General features: G+C 44.0%; 1 protein-coding gene across 5 annotated transcripts in view; it reads right to left on the reverse strand.

Moving 5' to 3' along the window:
* Positions 1–4,101: 4,101 nt before the first annotated feature.
* Positions 4,102–20,971, reverse strand: part of SYBU (syntabulin) — a 73,147-nt gene continuing 56,277 nt past the window's right edge. For all 5 annotated transcript variants that reach the window (XM_061171334.1, XM_061171333.1, XM_061171331.1 and 2 more), the window contains 4 exons: positions 16,200–16,302; positions 9,214–9,417; positions 7,604–7,753; positions 4,102–5,718 (listed from right to left, as the gene is read on the reverse strand). In XM_061171334.1, the coding sequence (XP_061027317.1) occupies positions 4,623–5,718; positions 7,604–7,753; positions 9,214–9,417; positions 16,200–16,302 (1,553 nt within the window). In that variant the 3' untranslated portion in view covers positions 4,102–4,622. The remainder of the gene's footprint in view (positions 5,719–7,603; positions 7,754–9,213; positions 9,418–16,199; positions 16,303–20,971) is intronic.

The raw sequence follows: 20,971 nt of genomic DNA on the forward strand, positions 1-20,971 counted from the left end.
CCCCAGGACCATTGGGAGTTTGTTGACATTCTTTCAAGATTTGATTTGTGTAAACTGCTATTTTTAATTGCCTAGGTTACTGCTTCATTGTACACATTTTGCCTGGTAAGACTGGGAACAAGTGAATTTTGTAAAAGTGCTCACTGAGCCAAAATGGAAGTTGGAAACTACCCCCAAACTTTTAAAATGAAAAATCCTCAAGAGAAAAACATATTGGACCCAACCACTACTTAGGCAGGGCCTATGACAAATGCAAATCACAGACTTCCTTCTTCTCCTGCCACAAATGTCTGAAACACTTGGCATCTGAGTGTATTGCATTTTTTCCCCTTTCTGAATAGCTCAACTTGGAAAGGTCAGCATATCCCTTTGGGAAAAATCTTTTCTTGTAAATTGGAATGTTTGCACACATAACTGTAGGAAATGTTCAACATTTGCTTTGATGGGACAGCAATTTGTTCAACAGAGTAGAATTGTTCTTCTTTTTCCATTTTCCTGCCTGTTTGTACATCACAGGCACCCAAATTACGGAAAGCAACTTTGAGGCAGTTCTTTCTATGGGATCAGATCATCCTGTCCACAAAACCAGCCAACGCCTTGGGCTTCCGAAATGCAAGCTATGATCCATCTTTTATTTACTCTGAGGGATTCATTTGTGACAGACTTTGTTCTAAATAAAAGCAGTAATTTTCCACAGACACTATACATATTGAAACCCTGGGAAAGGAGGAGGAGGAAAAGGTGGGGGAAGGAGGCAGGGAGAAAAAGAAAAACAGAATAACCACTGCCAGGGTCTCCTGTTTTACCTTTGCACAGATTTGTTTCCATGTGTATAACAAGTTACACTGTGTCCACTGTTTCAAATGAGTTAACTTTCTTTGAGTCTTCTGGTTTGCATAAAAGAAAAGATACAGGTCATTAAGACAACAAAGCAAGTTGCTGTTTGGGATCAGCTGCCTCCAGTGTGATAATCAACATAATCATTTGCAGTTCACAGAGAATTCTTCTTCACCAGAGCCCATCTTGCCATCCATCTTGAACTGATGAAGAACAGTTCTGAGTTTATGTGATTCTATTCGTTTCTGTAGCAACAAACGGATACCAAAAACACGCTTGTAATTTTTCTTAAAAATCCTTAATTTAGCAATGATGAAAAATAAACACAAGGAGGGATTGTAAGGAAGATAGCAGTATCTAGGTGTTGGTCTGGGCTAGACTACAGGAAGGGACCTATGTCAGCATGGCTCATTAGTTTGGGAAGCTTCTGATTATTCACTTCCAGAAACAGCTTCCCTTCCATTTCAGCCAAGTCCCTCTGCTACTGAGCGTGTGCTGTGTAAGAGCCCATGTGTGTGCCTGAGGCACGTGTGTATCCCACGGAAGAAACAGCCTACCTGAGACAGCCCACCTCGCTCCACAACTCCATCCTATCCCTTCTTGTCTTCTCAAGGACTTCCCTCCTTCAATTAATTCTTTCTCTCCTAGATCATCAGTTTCTTTCTCTCCTAGATCATCAGTTTCTTTCTCTTCATTGGCTCAATCACAAAAGCCTACAAACATTATCTCCTCTCAATATTGAAAAATAAAGCAGATCCTTGCAACGCATATTCCCTTGTAACTACTACCCACTGCCCTACTCCCCATTCACGGTAAAACTTCAAAAAAAAGTAGCTGCACACATTGATTTCTGCTTTCTCTCTTCCATTCACTCTCCAACCCACTCCAATCTGGCTTCCATCCCCATTTTTGCAAATAAAATGATCTTGACAGTCACTAAGACTTTGTTGTCAAAGCCAGTGGACAGCTATCTGTTCTCATGTTACTCAACTTCCTAATAGGATTTCAACACAATTGACCATTCTCTGCTCTTGGTTTTCAGAATATTGCAGTTACCTAGTTTTCCTCCTGCCTTTGGGCTGCCTCTCTCAGGCTGTTTTGTTGGTTCTACATCCTCTACCTCTATCTAGATGTAGAAGTGCCCTTGGACTCAGTCCCTGGCCTTCTTTTCCTCTTTACACTCTCCCTGGATGATTTCATCCGTCCCATGGTTTTAAACAGTATGTAAATGCTGAAGAACCCCTATTTTATAACCCTAGCCCTGATGACTCCCGTGATTTTCACATTCATACATTCAATTACTCACCTGACATTTCCACATATTTAACAGACTTCTCAAATTTATTGTCCCAAACTAGTTTCTCTTGAACTTTTCCATTCTCAGTAAATGACACCACTATTGACCCAGATGCTCAAGTCAAAAACCTGAGTGATCCTAAATTTCTCTCTTCCTTAAACCCTACCTCATCTCCTCCCCACATCCCATCTATCAGCAAATTGCATCAGTACTATTTTCAAGATCTATCTTTAATTATTCAACTTAATCTCTATATCCACTTCTACCTCCAAATTGTCGTCACTCATCTGGACTATTACAATGGTCTTCCTGCTGCCACTCCTGCCTCCGTACAATACATCCTGCACATAGCAGCCACAGAGTCAAAAAAAGAAAAAAAAAAAAAAAAGAAAGGAAAAAAAAAAAACAGATTGTATCATTGTCCTGTATAAAGTCTGTTAATATTTCTCATTGCACTGGGAATAAATTCAAACCAACCCTACCATGGTTTACATGGCCCCATATGAACTAGCTTCTCTTCCACTTCTCCAACCACCCCCCTTACCCCTCACTCTGCTCTAGCTACACTGGTCTCCTTGATGCCCCTCTAACATGTCAAGCCCTTTTCTGCCTCAGGGCCTTTGCCTCTGTTCTTTCTGCAAAATTTTACCTCCCATATCTTCCCACAGCTGGCTCTTTATCATCCATTAGCACTAATGTTATTTCTTCAGACAGGTGTTCCTTGCCTTTGTCCCCATCAGTCTTGGTCAAAACACCTTATTCCCTTGGAAGCACTTACCACTATCCAGAATTAATTTGTTCATTTGTTGGCATGTTCTGTGTCTTTCACAGACAGAATGTAAGTTCCCTGAAGGCAGAAGCCTTGTCTGTCTCCTTCGCTATTGATGACAGGCCTAGCGAAGTGCCTAAGGCGTGAGCACCCAATAAGTATTTGTTGGATGAACTCATTCAACAGCTATTTTTAGAACCTACAAAATGCCACCTACTGTTCTAAGTTCTTGACATTTTTCTGTGAATGAAACAGAACACAGGTCGTCTCTGCCCTCAGAGACCTAGTATTTTAGTGGGGGAGATGGGCAATAAGCAAGACATAGTAAGTGACAATACAGTACGTTTAAAGGTGATAAGTGCTGTGGAAGAAGAGTTTCTGGGTGAAAACTTAGGATACTCTTCAGTCTCTTCCATTTGTGTGTAAAGTGGAAAAGTCATTTGCTTTGCAGACCCTTGAAATCTTGGCTTCTAGAGATGAAAGATGAGATCCTGAGCAATCTACCTCTTTAAGGCTCAGCTCCCTTATCTGTAAAGTAGAGTAATACCCATATCACAAGATTGGTGTGAGGAATAAAGTAATACAGATTTAATACTGTCTCTCCCTTCCCAGCCACCCACTCTCACCCTATTATTCCAAGGGGAGGAGACATACGGTGCAGCATTTTCTCCCTCTCTGAACCCCTAGCATGCTTTAAAACAAAATCAGCCCAACTTTCCTGAAAATACTCAATATATCCTTACTGAACAAATGTGTGGACTAACAAGTGTATGGATAATTTCAGAGCAAACAAACAAAGCTACTTGTCTTCAGAAACAATGCTTTTTAAAAGACAGAGTAGGAGGTCCTCACCTTTCTTTAATAATTATTTTTCCCTCTTTATCATTTAATTCCATTTTTACAGATCCCTACTGTTAAAGACGGAAGGATCTGCTATCCATTTAGTCTTTCTTATCATATGTAAAAGTAAAATCACAGAGAGAATTATTTTATAGGAGGATAGAACGTTTATTTAAATGGAAACACTAATCTTTATTTTCATCATGCTGAAGTGTGTGGTTACAAACGATTTTCAATAAAACACTATATATAATAAGCAAAAAATAAGTTAATACAATGTAAACCTTACATATAGTTTCATCAATTAACAGGTTTAAGAACAGACGAGCCATTTAAGACTTTGGAGCTACATCTAGTAGAAAACTGCAAACACTCAAACCTTATCAACCCCAAGTAAGACACTAAAGAGCTATCAAGGCTTCTTCAAACCAACGACACAAATACATTTTTCTTTTTGGTTACGGTCCCCTGCTATGCACAAGACCACTGGAATGCTGTAACAATTACACAATTTAAAACGGCAAAAAGCAAAGCAAGGAGATAACATGCCAGCCTTATAGAAGCTGTCTTGAAAGTGCAAACTTTGCATTTTCTCTACCTGAACCACTAGGATAAGTACAGGTACCTCAGACGACACGGCAGGATCATGAGCACGCTTTCTGTATCACACTGGTGGGACATGTACTGGAACCAGGTCTCCATGCCTTCGAAGATACCTCCCGTTTTAAACAGTGAACAGGCTTCAACTAAGTATAGTGCAAATCAAACACCGAGGAGCAAAAACGACAGAACAGAGTCCGCCACAGGTCGATCCGCTGCTTCTCCACCTGGCAGCAGGCCACACGGGACAGACTGGCACACGGAAGTGACATCTTCTCTTTAGGGTTTGATATGACAGGTGGTGCGGCGGAGCGAGTGCAGGGCCACCATGCAGCAGCCCCGCAGCAAGGCCCCGATGTTGTAGATGGGATCCGTTCCCCCCCTCTGAGTACTGAACGCCCACAGCACGGTGGGGACCACGGGGGCCGCCACGGCCAGGAGATCCACCAGGAAACTGCTGCTCCAGTACCGCCCCACGACGCCCCCGCCGGACAGCGGGACCAGGCCATCCAGCCTTTCCTCCGCGGAGCCTGCAAAATCCAGCTCTCTCATGAGGCGGTTCCCACGTGCCTCCGGACCCACCTCGGCGGACGGGGTCTCCACGGGAGACAAAAGGATGGCAGAGTTTGGATTCCTTGGAGTTAAATCGACCACGATGGCAGAGATGGACTCCAGGAAGCTTTCCATCGAGTCGGCCCCGGACTCATCCTCAGGGGACGTGGAGCTGGAGGGACAGGGGTCCTGGAGCTTGAGCACGTGCCGGATGAGCTCGGAGACGGCAGGGCTGTAGGGCACCACGTCGGTCTGCACGGCCTGCTCCGCCACCGCGCTGCCCTCTTCCTGACCCTCCAACTCGAGGGCCTTTGCTCCAGGGCTGGCACGAAGCAGCTCCAGGTCGCCGGCCTCCACGGTGGTGGCTGTCACCAGCTCATCGAACACATCTGTGCCGTGGCCCGTGCTGTGTTCCCCCAGCAGCTCGCTGCTGGCCCCCGCCTCCATGGCCGGCTCCTCCGGGGTCAGCGCATCGGCCGTCGGGCCGAAAGCCGCGCTGAGGGCTAAGCCCTTCTCCGGGGAATCACACGGAAAGTCGAGACACAGCTCGTCCCTCAGAGAGCCATTGTGCGCCATCTCCATGCTCTGAAGTAGAGACTCCAGCTTCTTGTTTTGAATGTTTATGTCCACAAAATATTTCTGAATGCCTTTGTCCTTATCGGCCAAGCTGCACCTCATCGTTTCGATGACCTGTTTGAGCTGCTGAATCTCCTTCCTGGCTTCCTTGAGGGCCAGCTGGGCCTCCACCCGGTGGCACTCTTCCTCAATCCAGTCCTCCCGCATTCGGGCCAGCTGGGACTTCAGCTCCACGATCTCACTCTCCCTAGAGCCAGAGGAGACAAGCCCTGCTCAGAAAAAGGCCAACTGTGAAGCAGGCAGCAAGCAATTCTGGCACCCAGCCCAGCCCACGCTCTCCCACCGGAAACATACAGATTAAATCAGTTTTGAAATTTTTTTCTTTCGCAGGTATTAGCCCTGAACTGCCCCCTTAACTGTAAAATAGCTAAAATAATAACAGTAACTAGAATCAGAATAAAAAATGCTATTATTGGTTTTTTTTTTCTTTTTGAGTGCCCACCATATGTCTGATATTTCACTAAGTACTTTTCAGGCATTATCCTCTATTCAATATAGACAGACCTCGTTTTACTGCACTTTGCTTTATGGTGCTTCGCAGATATTGTGTCTTTTTATTACAAATTGAAGGTTTGTGGCAACCCTGCTTTGTCAGACACTGGTTAGCATTTTTTAGCAATTAAGGTATTTTAAAATTAAGGTTTGTGCATTGTTTTTAGATATAATGCTATTGCACCCTTAGTAGACTCCAGTGTAGTGAAATAACTTTTATATGTGCTGAGAAGTGAAAAAATTCATATGACTCACTTTATTGCAATATTTGCTTTATTGCAGTGGTCTGGAACCGAACCTGCAATATCTCTGAGGTAGTCCTGTATTTAATATTGGAAATTGTTTTATTAGAACACATTAGCGTCTCTTAGCTTACTTTTATCTCCATAGTCTACTCTTTCCTATGTCCACAAAACAATTTGTGGAAGGAAAGTCCATATCACTTTTAATTACCTATCAAAGGCAGAAGGCAGACTGATAAGCTTTAGCAGTGCAAAACAGTTCTGATCGTATACCAATGATAATTTCTTAAAAATTTATTTAAATCATAAAAAGCTACATGTTGCAAGGACTTTGTGAAATGTTGATCATTCTCTCTCCTCTCAGGCAAGATGACACTGGATCCATCCTACACTGAAGGGAATCTATTCTATTTCTTTTTAGATCCTTCACAGGACCCTATTTCCAGGTATTTGTCAAAAAATTCTTCCTTACATATAATTTCTTCATAGTCCGTGTAAATATATGTTCTCATATTCTCAGTGTTTATGAAGACCAGGTAGTCAGGATCCTGACATATTTGAACAGATGCTGTAAGTATTGCTTCTTTAAGTTTAGGCTTGACTCTTCTCCAGTTTCACTGCCTTCCCATACCTCCCTCCCATGACTATTCAAACCCTCCCATAGATTCCTCAAATCATAAACCAAAGACTTCCAGAAAGTAGGGTCTGACTCATGTCACCCTTACCCTGAGTTCACAGCCACTCTGGTCAGAGCTCGGCTTGTCAACTGCAAAATGACAGGGAAAAACCATCAAGCAGAAAATCTGGCCTGTCCCAAGATGTCAGTCTCTTCTCTCTGGGATAAGATCTCTTAAGCTGGGGCTGTATTTTTTTTTTTTTTAACTACCATAACACTTGGCCTAGAATAATGAACCTCTTCCTTCAGCACAGAAATAGCTTGTAGGAATCACAATGGACAAGGCCATCCACTCTCTCACAGAGATAAACAGGGCTTCACAGGGGCCAACTGTGTGTGACCCATTCTGCTGGAAGTATGGGATTGTTCCTCCAAGTGTTCCCACCATTTAAAAATAGTCACACACACACCTGATTTTTCACATCAAAGCTGGACACACCCAGAAAAAGCAGAGGATCCCTTCCAACCCAGGAGGGTTCCCTGGACCCCTGAAACAGCCAAATCACGCAGGATTATAAAATAGCTCTTTTGAGAGACTGATTTAAGAAATCTGACAAAAATTAAATGAAGTCATTTGTCTTCTTTTCTTGTGTGGGTTCATATTTCATTTTATGGAAAAAGAAAATGTCCTAAACCACAGCGTGCAAGGAACGTGGATTCACCTCTCATGCAGTCGGCGCTCAGACTCCTTGAGCCTGGTCTTCAGGTGTCTCACTGTAACCTCTTTCTGCTGCAGAGGAGTCAAGTACTGCTCTGGATTTGGGGGTTTGACACCATGATTTTCACCACAGGACATGTACCTTCCAGATCGCCTGAAACAATCAAAGTAACGAAATGTTACTTTTTCTATAAAAAGAAAAGTTAAGGCACAGCTAAAACAGGTTGAGAAGAAATGGCAGCCGTTTGCTGGGACCTTAAACCCCAGCAGCGTGTGACCTCACTTCAGAAGGGGGACAATAATCCACCTGCCAATCTTAGGACTGTTCAAACTGGGAAGATTGGGGACGGGGTGTTTGTGGAGGGGGCGGGGACAGGGGAGAGGGAGATTTTCTGTGGCCTAGGGTTGATCTCATATAAAATAATGCACAATTGTCCACAGGCCTGCCTGGCACTTCAGAGTAACAGGCTATTTTGTTAAAGGACAATGAGTAGGGGCAGGTGGGAGGGCAGGAAGGGAGCGAGATGACCTCGCTTCCACACAATGTGCCACTTGCCTAAAGATCCTGATTGTTGTTAGTTGAATTCAGATTGTTCTGACATCAGTCCCTGGTGTGAGTGTGCTGACTTGGTGGAAACTTTCCTTCTTCTGCAGGGAAAAAGGCTAGTCCAGTCTCACCAGATAGGTTTTGTAAGAGAGGCACCCAGTGCTCTACAAAACTTCCCTCGCTGGAATCTTGGCCTGGCCAAGAGTTGGGTATCCCTGCTGTAAGAGCTGACTAATGAGACCGGGATGCCCAGGAGGAGGAAGACCGAAGGAGGAGGGCTGGCAGCTTCTTCCCCGACTCGGGACCGCATCCAAGCCGCTGCACTAGCCCTGTTCCCCCTGAGCCTGTGCTCCATCCAAGGTGGCCCGAGTCCAGCGTCCAGTTCCCAACTCTCCTGTTGGGGCCTGTTTGGATGTGCAGTTCCTTTTTTTCTGCACCCTCATGCCTCCCAGGGACTAATTCATTCCTTGCTTGACCTTCAGATCTCATTTCAATTTCACTTTTTCAGACGCCTCCTCTGACCCCTCCGGCCCGAGTTGGAGCTCGTCCCCACCTTTTACATACACATATAACAACAGGTACTTGCAGAATAATCCTAATGTGTTTCTGTCATTAGATAGCTAATATTTTTCTTCTCCTCTGGGCAGTCAGCAGAGGGACCATCTCGGTTGTTTACTGCTCTATTCCCAGTGCTTTACACAGTACTGGGCACAACGTGGTACTCAATAAACATCTGGTGTTTGAATGAATGAGCAAACACACGAATGGCTCTTCTCTGTTCTGAGGGAAATGCATAGGACCCTCCTACTGCCGCTGTGCCATTTTTTCTGTCTAGCCAGGAACTCCTGGGACTGCGGAACCTTATTAGAAATGAAATTGTGGCTCGTGTCCTTTCTGCAGCAGCCCTTGAAGGGTTAGCTGAGTGTGGGAAAGGAAGGAGAAGTGTCGTATTACAGAATAAGGCAGGGGATCAAGAGTTGTATCATTTAAAAAAATTTTTTTTTAAAGAGAAGCTTACCAAGTAGGACAAACTAAGAGTCATGAATTGGGAGATAGACGGCACTCACCTCATGACGGGGCTGCAGTCACTTCCCTTGTAGGAGCCGGAGTTGCTGCTACTGGGTGAAGAAGGCGCATAACTGGGATGGATGTTAACGGGACTCAGCTGATTCCTGCACAGCATGGACAGAAGGTCCTTCTCCCGTGGGGAGGGTGGGCTGTTGCCAGACTTGTACGATGAAGCTCCATTGCTCCGCCCGTGGGGACCTCGACTGGGAGAGAAGCATGAAGAATGTTAGAATCCTTGGGGCTGTAGATACCCAAATGCGAACGCTTTGTTCCTTCTTAAAGCTAGTCACCACTGAGGAAATCCAATCTATAGGGTTGAAAAGGGCAACATAATTATTCCAGCAATTTGGCTTCGTGAATGGCCTTCTTCCCACCTGCCCGATATTTTCTCTCCTGTGTCACCAGCACAGGCAACCTCTCCCTCTTCTATTCTTTCAAATAGTTTCTGACCATAGATTAAACCCAGCTGCCTGCTGAGAACACAAACCATGTAAAATATCGATTTGGTTTAGTTTCGTTCCAGAGGCCATTTTGAAGATGTGGCTTTTGTTCCAGTATACCTGTTTCTGCTTTAAAATATCCAGGTTTGGCTCATGTTGGGTAAGAAAATTAGGGTGCTTCATTTGGAGGATGGGGGAGAAGGGGTTTGCCCGTAAAGAAGAAGGAAAAAACAGGATAAATATAACCCACATAAATGTATCGCCTGTAATTTTTTTTTTTAGTAAATTTATTTATTTATTTATTTATTTTTGGCTGTGTTGGGTCTTCGTTTCTGTGCGAGGGCTTTCTCCAGTTGCGGCGAGCGGGGGCCACTCTTCATCGCGGTGCGGGGGCCTCTCACTATCGCGGCCTCTCCCGTTGGGGAGCACAGGCTCCAGACGCGCAGGCTCAGCAGTTGTGGCTCACGGGCCTAGCCGCTCTGCGGCATGCGGGATCTTCCTGGACCGGGGCACGAACCCGTATCCCCTGCATTGGCAGGCGGATTCCTAACCACTGCGCCACCAGGGAAGCCCTCGCCTATAATTTTAACCATCTATTTTTTTTCTTTTTCTTTCCATCCCCAATGACATAGCACAACCTTTATCATTTAACTGCTTAAATGTTAGCCCTTTTTTCCCCTGCCTCTTGTCTTGCCCCTCCAGCAAGGAGGCTGTCCCTGTGGTGAGAGTGACTTTTCCAATATGGAATTTGAGTATCACTGGCCTCCTCAAAGCCATTCAATGATTCCCCACAGCCTCCAGAATAAAGGCCAGACCCCTTAATACGGCTCACAAGGTCTGATCCCACCACCCCATCCAACCCATCCTCTGCTCTTCCTCCCCCTGCATTCCAGACGATGTACAGTTTCCTGATGGTCCATGCTCTCCATCATCTTTTTAGTTTTGAACTTATTATTTTCTCTGCCTAGAATGTTCTTCTGCTCCTACCCTGAGCCTCTGGGTACCTCCTACTTCAAGACTGATGGGAACCTACTCCAAGCAGCCTTCTCTGGACCCTTCATTCCCGAGGCCAGTGTAGGTGCTGTTCGCTGGTGCTTCCCAACACCCTGTGCAGACTTCACCGGGGAACTTATCACAGTGCATCACCACCGCACGTCTGTCTGTCTTTTCCACTAGACCAGGGCATCCTGAGGGCAGAAACATAGCCTGTGCTTTTACATCCCCACTACCTCCTGGCACATGCTAGGTTCTTCCTAAATGACTGCTAAGTGAATAAACCGGGTTGAAGTCCTGGCACTGCCACTTACTAGGAACTTAGGCAAGTAAGCCACTTAATATTGGGGATATATGATAACTTTCACAGAGTTGATGTGCAAATAAATCAAAGAATGGATGTTGAGTACATTGGACAAGCTGTTAAGGGCAATTCAACTGCAGGGTACTGTTTCTGGATAAACTGTTTGAACTTCCCTGTTAATCTAGTTCCATTAAATTTGATACCCCAGAGTGTAAGGAAGTATCTAGAGAATGTTGAAATTACTTAAATAGGGTAGCACGTCTATGTCAGGAATATATCTTGCTGATATTACAAGGAAACAAAAGGGAACAAGATACTTTTCATATAGCAGGACTTAATTTTGTCAATCCCTCTTTGCAATTTTGATTACAACTGTATCCAACGGACACATCTCACTGAGAAACATGAGTGAATGTGAGTATGAGTGTGTGTGTGTGGGTCTACTTGGCTCCAAAATCACAATTACTTACTTAAGATCGAATACAATTTGAACTAGCGGTCAACTCAGTAAATCACATATAAATGAAACATCACCAAGTTCTAAAGTTAAAAAGTTCTTTCCTTTTGAAATCATCCACATGGACTCTGCCTCCTTTTTTGTGAGAAGAGGACATTTTATATGGAACAGGTGGGCCGGTGGCTTTGTGACAAACCAACTTCAGCAGTTCTTTGGTGGGCGTGGGGCAGAAAAGAATATGTACTCTGGCTTGGATGTGCCTCTCTATGCTTCACTTCTGTTGGCCTGACTATTTCTTAATGTGGCTATGAGAAACATGGAGAGTCAACCATTACAAGTTAGGAGAAAGAGTAAAGAGCTATCCCTCATGTGGACCTGGGGAATTCTATTCTGAGTTAACCTTTGCTGAGAACCTTCTGTGACCCAAGTCTTGTTGCAGGTGCTCTATGAACATTGTTTCACTTAATTTTGACCATCATGGCAATAAGGCTTATGGCAATAAGACTGGTACAATGATCATTTCCCTTTTATATTATGTGAAGTACAGGCAGTACTCAGTTATGTGAAATAACAGGCTCAGGGGAAAAAAAAAACTGGTTCAAGAACTCATAGCTCAACTGGGATTTAAGTACAGGTCTCAAGTCTACAGAAATGTCTCCAGCTTTATACAAATGGAATATGTTGTTTGGGTCTTGTAAACAGGTACATCAGGTACTGGCTAGGTATGTGGTTATTACCTGAAAAATTTACCACTGACTTCTTTAGTTTGATGTATGCACTAAGATGCACGATTAGTGACGTACAAATTAAATGAGATGAGGATTTTGTAAGAACTCATCTGCTATACAGAATAGAGCAAAAACTCTTCAAACTGTCAAACATTACTAAGGTATAATTGAGTCTTGAAATATATTTCAGGAAATGAGGTATTAGGCTGTTTGTAATAGGTAACTTTTAAAAAAGAAACTACATGCTTTAAATGATCAGTTCTGTTCCTTACATTTAGTTTAGTTCAAATGCTAACATATGTGGGTACAAACTCATTGTGGATGATAATAAAAAACATTTGCAATGGAGAGGACAGGATTCCATGTTTGTCAAGGTCGTTCACAGGCAAATCTGACGCTACCTTCCTAGCCCTCCCCAAGTCCCTTGGTCTGATGGACAAAAAGAATGCAGCCCACAGAGAGGAGATAGAATTCTGGTACCCCACCCCCTTCCTGCAAATCTGAACCAGTAACTTGAAAGTGAGAGAAAGGGAGAAGTGAAGAAGGGATCCTCAGAAGGCGCCCAGGTGACTCTCTATTCTCCAGGCATTGCCCTTTCCTTCAGGTAACATCCTCACCCTCACCGTCACCGTCACCACCACCATCACCATCACCATGCTCATCGTCATTGTTATGGGCTGAATGGTGTCCTCCCCAAATTCGCAGGTTGAAGCCCTAACCCCCAGTACCTAAGAATGTGACTGTACTTGGAAACAGAGCTTTAAAAAAGGTATTTATGCTAAAATGAGGCCCTGAGGATGGGCCCTAATCCCAATTTGACTAGTGCCCTTATAGGAAGAGGAAATTTGGACACAGACAGGCACAGAGAAAAGACTAGGTGAGGAAACAGGGACAAGACAGCCATCTACAAGCCAAGGAGCAAGGCCTCCACAGAAGCCAGTCCTGCTGACACCTTGATCTCTAGCTTCCAGAATTGTGAGAAAGTACATTTCTGTTGTTTAAGCCCCCCAGTCTATGGTATTTTGTTATAACAGCCCGAGCAAACTAATACGATCATATTCACCACCACCACCACCATCAGCGGCAACAGCGGCAGCATCTTGCCCATTAGTAGTATTTTTATCACTGTTGACTAAAACAAGCATGTAATGACTCTTTTCCTGAGTTCTGGGCACCGTGTTAAGCACTCATTATCTATCAGTTCATTTAAATCAGTGAGGTAGATGCCATTATTACCCCATTTTCCAGAACAGGAAACTGAGGCTCGGGGCCCTGGGTCTTGCACCTAATAAGCAATGGACGCTGAACTCAAGCCCAGGTCCATCTGACTCCAAATCCTGAGCTTTTTTTTTTTATTCTTCTTACTTCTCTCTGCCTCTGATTAAGATTAGAGTTTTAGCTTTGTTGTTGTTTTTTTTAAATTAATTTATTTTTGGCTGCATTGGGTCTTCGTTGCTGTGCACGGGCTTTCTCTAGTTGCGGCGAGCGGGGGCTACTCTTTGTTGTGGTGCGTGGGCCTCTCATTGCAGTGGCTTGTCTTGTTGCAGAGCATGGGCTCTAGGTGTGCAGGTTTCAGTAGTTGTGGCACGTGGACTCTAGAGCGCAGGCTCAGTAGTTATGGCACATGGGCTTAGTTGCTCTGCGGCATGTGGGATCTTCCTGGACCAGGGCTCGAACCCGCGTCCCCTGCATTGGCAGGTGGATTTTAACCACTGCGCCACCAGGGAAGCCCTAGGGTTCTAGTTTAAGAAAGAGAATTCCCCAGAAATATCAGCAGAGTTGGCCTTCTCTAAGAAGAGATGGTTTGTAAATCTTTTAAGTTTTGTTTTTAAAATTGCCTGTCAAAAACATTCTTTCCAACTACCCCTGTCCTTCATTTCCCCCACCCCTCCACCAAATGTTCCTGCTAGCCTTCCTCCCAGGATCTAATTCTCCACAAAGAAAATTCATTTATTACAGGAGGAACCAGCAATTAAAAGGATCATAAGCTATTTTAAAGTTGTGCATGGATACCCGGCCCATCTAGAGGAGCTATCCTCAATGCATGGCCCTGTAGAACACAGAGATTACATGAAACACCTGAGATGTTCCATCCCAGATATCTACTGATGGTGCTCTGTGCCTGGGTCAGATAAAAAAAGTGAACATAATGGATAGAACATTTGCCTATTTCAATTTCCTGTCTATTAAGCATATATCTGATTTGCACATAATTATATTTAACTACTTTATGTTTAACACATCAATTTTTCATCACTGAGAGAATTCATGGATTCCAGACTAGAATATTTTCTCTAAGTCATTCAGTATAACTGACGTTACCTTGGAATTTAACCACAAACACAAATTCCTTTGAAATGCTTAACAAAATTGGATTGGCTTGCTCTTCAGGCCATTTCTTTTTTCTTTTGCCTCTCTGTTCTTTGATGCCTTGTACCATGGGTATGTGCTAATTTCTTGAATGGGTGAGATAAATGGCTTATTCTCAGAGCAAGCCACGTCTGATTTGTACAGAGAATGTTTATAGTTACACCCTGTGATCCCAGAGGCACTTTATTTCCAAAATAAATGGTATTTATCTATTTTGAAGAACAATTGTGCTTCTTCACTGTGGACTTCACTCTTTAGTTACAAGTTTGTTTGGCTTCAGCTTTAACAATAAAACTCTGCACTGGGGATCTCAGGTCCCTTTATAAATATCAGCCATATCTTCTGCTCACCTAAGAGAAGTGGGAAACGTTTGCTTGCTCAGTCCTGGAAATGCAAGCTTTTAGAAACTAAACAGTTTTTCTTCAGCAAGGAACCTTAAAAATCATGTGGTCCAATCTCCTTTTTACACATTTGGACACTGAGGCCCAGGACAGTCAAGTGACAGTCACCCCTGGTGTCATGTGGCTCACTCCATCACACTTTGTTCAGGTCCCTGCCCAGAGCTCACCTCATCACAGAGTCTCCAGCAACCAGCCTATCTAGAATGTACCAAACATCCTATTACCCTCTATATCCTTTCCCTGTATTTAAAAAAATATATATTTTTTATATGCATTTATTATCCTTCTTTCTCTACTAGAATGAAAATAGTTTTTCATAAGTTTTGTTTACTGCCATATCTCTAGAAACTGCCTCACAGCAGATGCTCAATAAATACGTATTGAATGAATAAATAAAGCCACTGACAGCAGCAGAGAATCCTGGGGCGGACAAGCTGTCGCCAAACGTGAACAGTGGCTCCCATTTCCCTCAAAGTCCTTCTCTCCCCCAGTCCAAACAGCACCAATGGCGAACACCTGCTGATGTTTACTATGCTTCAAGCAGTGACCTCACACTTTACCTGAATTAACTAATTTAACCCTACCAATAAACCCTACCAGGTGGGTATGACTGTAGCCCTATTTTCTAGGTGAGAAAACTGAGGCGTAGAGAAGTTGAGCAACTTGCTCAGGGCCACACAGCCTGTAGATGGTGGAGCTGGCATTCAAACCAAGGTAGCCTGGCTCCAGAGCCCTCACACTTAGCTATTCTGTTCTACTGCCTCTTTTGGTGAGTAGGGGGCACCCAGGCCTATGAACTCCATACTTTCTTCACCCCTTCCCCAAGTGAACGTTGGAGGTGGCCAGAGGGTCACTATGCTTCTTTCACAAAGACAAAAAAGGAAGCTCAGCTAGAGGAAAGAAAGGATGAAGTCAGAGGCTTTATAGCTAAGAGGACAGATTCATGAAGGGGCGGCAGGGTGGGAAGTGGGAGACGACTAGCCTGAGCCTCAGGTGAGCACACAGGTGGGTGAGGGAAGGAGAGAGCAGGGAGGGAAGGCGCCAGGGCTGCATGAGAGGGCGTCGCGGGCGGAGGAACACAGGGCAACCACGTGACCAAGGTAGGTGAGGTTGGGAAAAGTACCAACTGTGAATCACTGTAAAAACCAACCAAACAGAAAGCACTCACTGAATAAGCATAAAATCGGAACGCACAGTAATCCAGGTGGTTCTAGAGAAACATAAAGTACAGGTAAGTCGCCCGTGTAACGCGTCTTAACAATTACAGAGCAGGAGGCAGGAGGCGGGCCTACTTGCGTGAGAAAGAGGACCGCTTGCTTCCCGCAGCAGACATGTGGACCTCAGGAGCCGAGATGCTGCCCGTGCTGCTCGAGGAGCTAAAATCGGCTTCGCTACCTGCAAAACAAAGGGGGAGAGAAGTATGAAGGAAATGAAACCCGAGAACACGCTGGCCAGTTCCCTGCCCTCCGATGTCCCTGGCTCCCCGCGTTTGCACACGGACTCAGCAAGTGGCCGGGTTCCAGCGCTCCCAGCGTTTTCCGCAAAGCAGACAAGAGAAGGCGCAGGCATGAGGGCGTCGTTTCATAAGCACAGCTTGGGAGCACAGTGAGGCAGGTTTCATAGATGCCGGCTTCCTGCAGAGGAGCAGCGGTGACCCGGGTCCGGCCCCAGTGCCCGCCTCTCCCTGTGCGCCAGCACCCCCGGGAACATCAACGTGCCGGCCCCAAAGTTCAGCAGAATGAAAAGCCTGCTCGTCACCCCCAAAGAAGTTTTTCCCAGAGAGTTTATCTTTAGGCCTTGTAGTCGTCTAGCCGTACTTGACTTTGGCACGTTAGGGTCTGGAGATAAGCAACCGTCTAGAAGCTGTCATGGGGAAAGCCTGGGCTCCAGATAACTGCTCCAACCGGCACTATCTGATTATCCACCTTCTCTGGCTGCAGTTGCAGTTTTTCTATGAAGAACAGAACCTTAACAAATAGCAGGAACTGAACATTTCCAAAGAGAGTGAAAAAAGTTCACAGTGACAGTGACGGAAGCTGTGAATGAAATTGAAATTTGAATAGTTTTGGGGGTGAGTGGAGGGGTTTATTAGTTTACAAAGATCACGTTACATTTGAGCACAGACTAGAGTTCAGTGTGTAATTGGAAACATGCTGTGTGGTAGAATAACTAATATAAATTCATTTTTAACAAAAAAAATACATAGTTCTGAAACAGTAATAATGAAAACATTCCATGGATTGCCTGGGGAAGTGCAGGGGCATGGAAGAGGTAACAGAACAACAGGAAGAAGAGAACCAGGATTTTTTTTTTTTAAAGAAGAAATTCCAGATGTTTTTGGAAAAATCAATCTGATAGGTACACAATTTTATTTGACCTTGTTTCTCAACTCCTATGCCACAATTTGAGACTCTTCTGGTCTAAAACCCAGAGCCAGATCACATTTCTGAGTTGAGGAAAATAGGAATAATCTAAATCCCTTGCATTTCTAACAAGCAGTGATCAGTAATCATCATTTATTGATGATCACAAGTCTTTATTGAGAGCATACTAGGTTCCAGGCCCTGTTCAAAATTCTTTCTATACTTTGTATCTGTTCATCTTGACAGCTTTGTAAGGCAGATATTAATCTCACTCTTCTACTATTGAGGAAACCAAAGCTGATCTATTTGTCCAAGACTTGCGGGTGACGAATCCTGTCCAGGACCAAATCCCATAATACCCCTGTGATAACATGTCCTCAGGAAGGCAGTGGTTAGAAGCAGGGGCAGGAGAGCTTCCTCCATAAACTGCCATCTCCCCCACAGTCAAGATGAGCCACAGAGACAAGATGCAGCCAGACCAGCCCACTGGTGGACAGGTGCTGTCACTAATGGGGTGTTTTAGTGTTGCTGGAGGGGAACGTCAATGACAGCAAGGCAAAGAGAGAGAAAAATCCCTTCCCTGGTTTCTAGGACCTATCAGGAAGGTCAGCCTCTTCGGGGAAATAGATCAAGAAGGACCCCTTAGTGCAGATGACAGCAGTGAATCCCAACTCCCGCAGAATTCTGGGAGGATTAAGGTAGCAATTTATCAGAACTGGGACTGGCTATTCCTTCTGGATTTCAGAGACTTTGTCTAATGATGTAATGAACTCCCAGAAGCTCCCTGAACCTAATTAGTTGCCTCTGAGTAATGTGTTGGCTAACCTGTAGTATTTAACAGTCTCAAGGACTCATGATTGGTAGTGCTATCCAGGAACACACTAGTCCTGACAGCCTAATTCAACCAGCCTTGTCTGCTAGTACATTACCAGGTTGGTTATTAAATGATAAAGGTGGACAGTTTTCAAAAATAGATCCTATGGTTGCAGCCACCAGGTGTAAGATACTATTTTCTAATGTAAAATTATTACTCCGAAACACCCAATTTTCACTCTTTAAAAGGTATGCAAAAATCCATCAATTACAATTTAACTGCCTGCATAAAAACGGAAATTCTAGAACAGAAACAGACAATTGCTGAAAATCCATTGTTACCTCAGGATGCCTCTGATCTGCAGTAATTATGTACCCTGAACTGAAGGGACAACTTTGTTCTAAACTTTATTGCTCCTGGCACTCAATACATTGACTCTTTACTGTTTGAGTACTGTGATAGTGAAAAATGTATATGCTACTTAACTATTTCTGTTTATGATTTTTAAAAATATAAACTATTTCCAGTTTGCTTATTGCCATGTAAAGTCCATGCACTCTTTTTAAGGGATACACAGAAAAGTCAATTTTACTGTGTGATCTGAATATATTCTCCCCATGTACTAAGAAAACTCAGAAGAAGGCTGGAGGCCTGAAAACCTCTTATTTATCTATTATCTGGCAACAAAGACACAGGGAAGGAGAGGCACTCCTTAATGCATTTCCTTTAAACAGTGTATGCAACTAGGTGATTGTCATGGGTGCTGCATGTAGTTCAGTGCTCTTTCGGGTTACTAGAATCATGCAAAGAGAGTTCCTAACCTAAAAACATAGGCCCTGAGTCAGACAGCCCAGGTTCAAATCCCACCTCTACTGCTTGCTAGATGGAAGATGTAGGCACATTACTTCACCTCTCTCTGCCTCAATTTCTTAATCTGTGAAATGGAGATCGATGATCATAGCACCTGCCTTGTAGGGTTATTGTAAGCAATGAATATCTATCTGCCATCTTAGAAAAACACCTGATCTGTTGTAAGCTCTCAATAAATGTTAGCTGTTATTATTATTCTGCAGGGGTTAAAAAGACAACTTTTATTATACTATACATCTCCTCTGTGGAAAATTTAGAAAATAGCAACGATGCACAGGGAAAAATATAGTCTATAATTCCATTACCAAAAAATAACCTTTTGGCATGTAACTATTCAGCATTCATACTTAATACATTATTATGTAACCTAATTGTTTTTCTTTTAATATGTGAATATCTTTAAAACATGGCACATTTTGTTTTATTAAATCAATGAATATGTAGGCTATGTCCAATTTTTCTATCATTAGAAGCAAAAACTATGTGCCAGAAACCATCCTGAGCATCTTTTACATATTAATTCATTTATTTCTCATGACAGGACAGACCCTATGAGGTAGGGACAGCTAAGGCAGAGAAGTTGTGATGCTCACCAGGTGGCACAACTAATAAGAAGTAGAGCCAAGAGGGAAACCAGGCCGTCTGACCCCAGGGTCCATGCTCTGTTTTTTTTTTTTTTAACTATATCTTTTTTTAAAAGTTAATTAATTAATTTATTTTTGGCTGCGTTGGGTCTTCGTTGCTGCACGCGGGCTTTCTCTACTTGCGGCGAGTGGGGGCTACTCTTCATTGCGGTGCGCGGGCTTCTCATTGCAGTGGCTTCTCTTGTTGTGGAGCATGGGCTCTAGGTGCACGGGCTTCAGTAGTTGCAGCGTGCGGGCTCAGTAGTTGTGGCTCGCAGGCTTAGTTGCTCCGCGGCATGTGGGATCTTCCCGGACCAGGGCTCGAACCCGTTTCCCCTGATTGGCAGGCGGATTCTTAACCACTGCGCCACCAGGGAAGCCCAGGGTCCATGCTCTTAAACACGGGCTTAATGGCTATCCTTGGGCATACAAATTTACATCCTTGTTTGACTATTTCCTTAGAATAAATTCCTAAAGTAGAATATTTAAGCCATAGTATATACTCATTTTAAGACTTTTAGTATATATTCCATAGGGATTTTTTGGATGGCATTAGCCGAAAGCAGTTTTGGTGGACAAGGAAGTGTTTGCCCCCATCTGCCCGTGTGTAGACACCTGATTGGTAAATCTCTGATGCCACAGGGAATACTTCGACAAAGAACAGGAAACAGTATTTGGCCCTTGAAGAGCTGTGCTTGAAAAGCTGAAGGGAATTTAGAAATATGCATATCCAAGTCGTCCTCATCGATACTGTCTCCGATCAGCTGCTGGGGTTGGCAGAGCAGGGTTCCAGGACTAAACAGGGAGGATGCACTTGATGACCTTTAAGATAGTTGTGATGCCGATGTCCTGGTGATTACACACCCTGCAGCGGGCTTTCCAACTATCAGGGAGCTACGTTTTTTGTTCAGTAGTACTGCTGGATCCTCTTGAGAGGCTTTACTTTTATTCATAACCTTAGGGTAATAAGCATTCTGTGCATGTGATGGTAAGTCCGGGAATTAGAGAAGGAAGGGTAAATGGAAACAAAAAGACTATGGGCAAAAACTGATAACTAGATGCATTTTTTTAAAACACTGCCTGTGATTCAGTCTCTTAGGACGTTATTATTTTTGCCTCCTTTCAGGAGACTGTGGATTCCTCATACATCAGAACATCACAGGCCTCTGAGAACAGAGCCATCCTGACGTCTACGAAGCTGTATTAAGCCATCCTAAACCACTGCTTTAAGCAGCCCCAAACCTTCCTTTATCCTTTGTCACCACAAAGCTATCAAATTAATTCAGGTTGGCCACCTATATCCCCACCTCAAATAGAAGCAGAAAATTAAAAAAAAAACAAAAAACAGTCCCCCATCAATTCATCCTCCCATCCCCCATCCCCCCACACAGATA

This window comes from Eubalaena glacialis, chromosome 17 (genome assembly GCF_028564815.1).
Source record: "Eubalaena glacialis isolate mEubGla1 chromosome 17, mEubGla1.1.hap2.+ XY, whole genome shotgun sequence".
NCBI lineage: Eukaryota > Metazoa > Chordata > Mammalia > Artiodactyla > Balaenidae > Eubalaena > Eubalaena glacialis.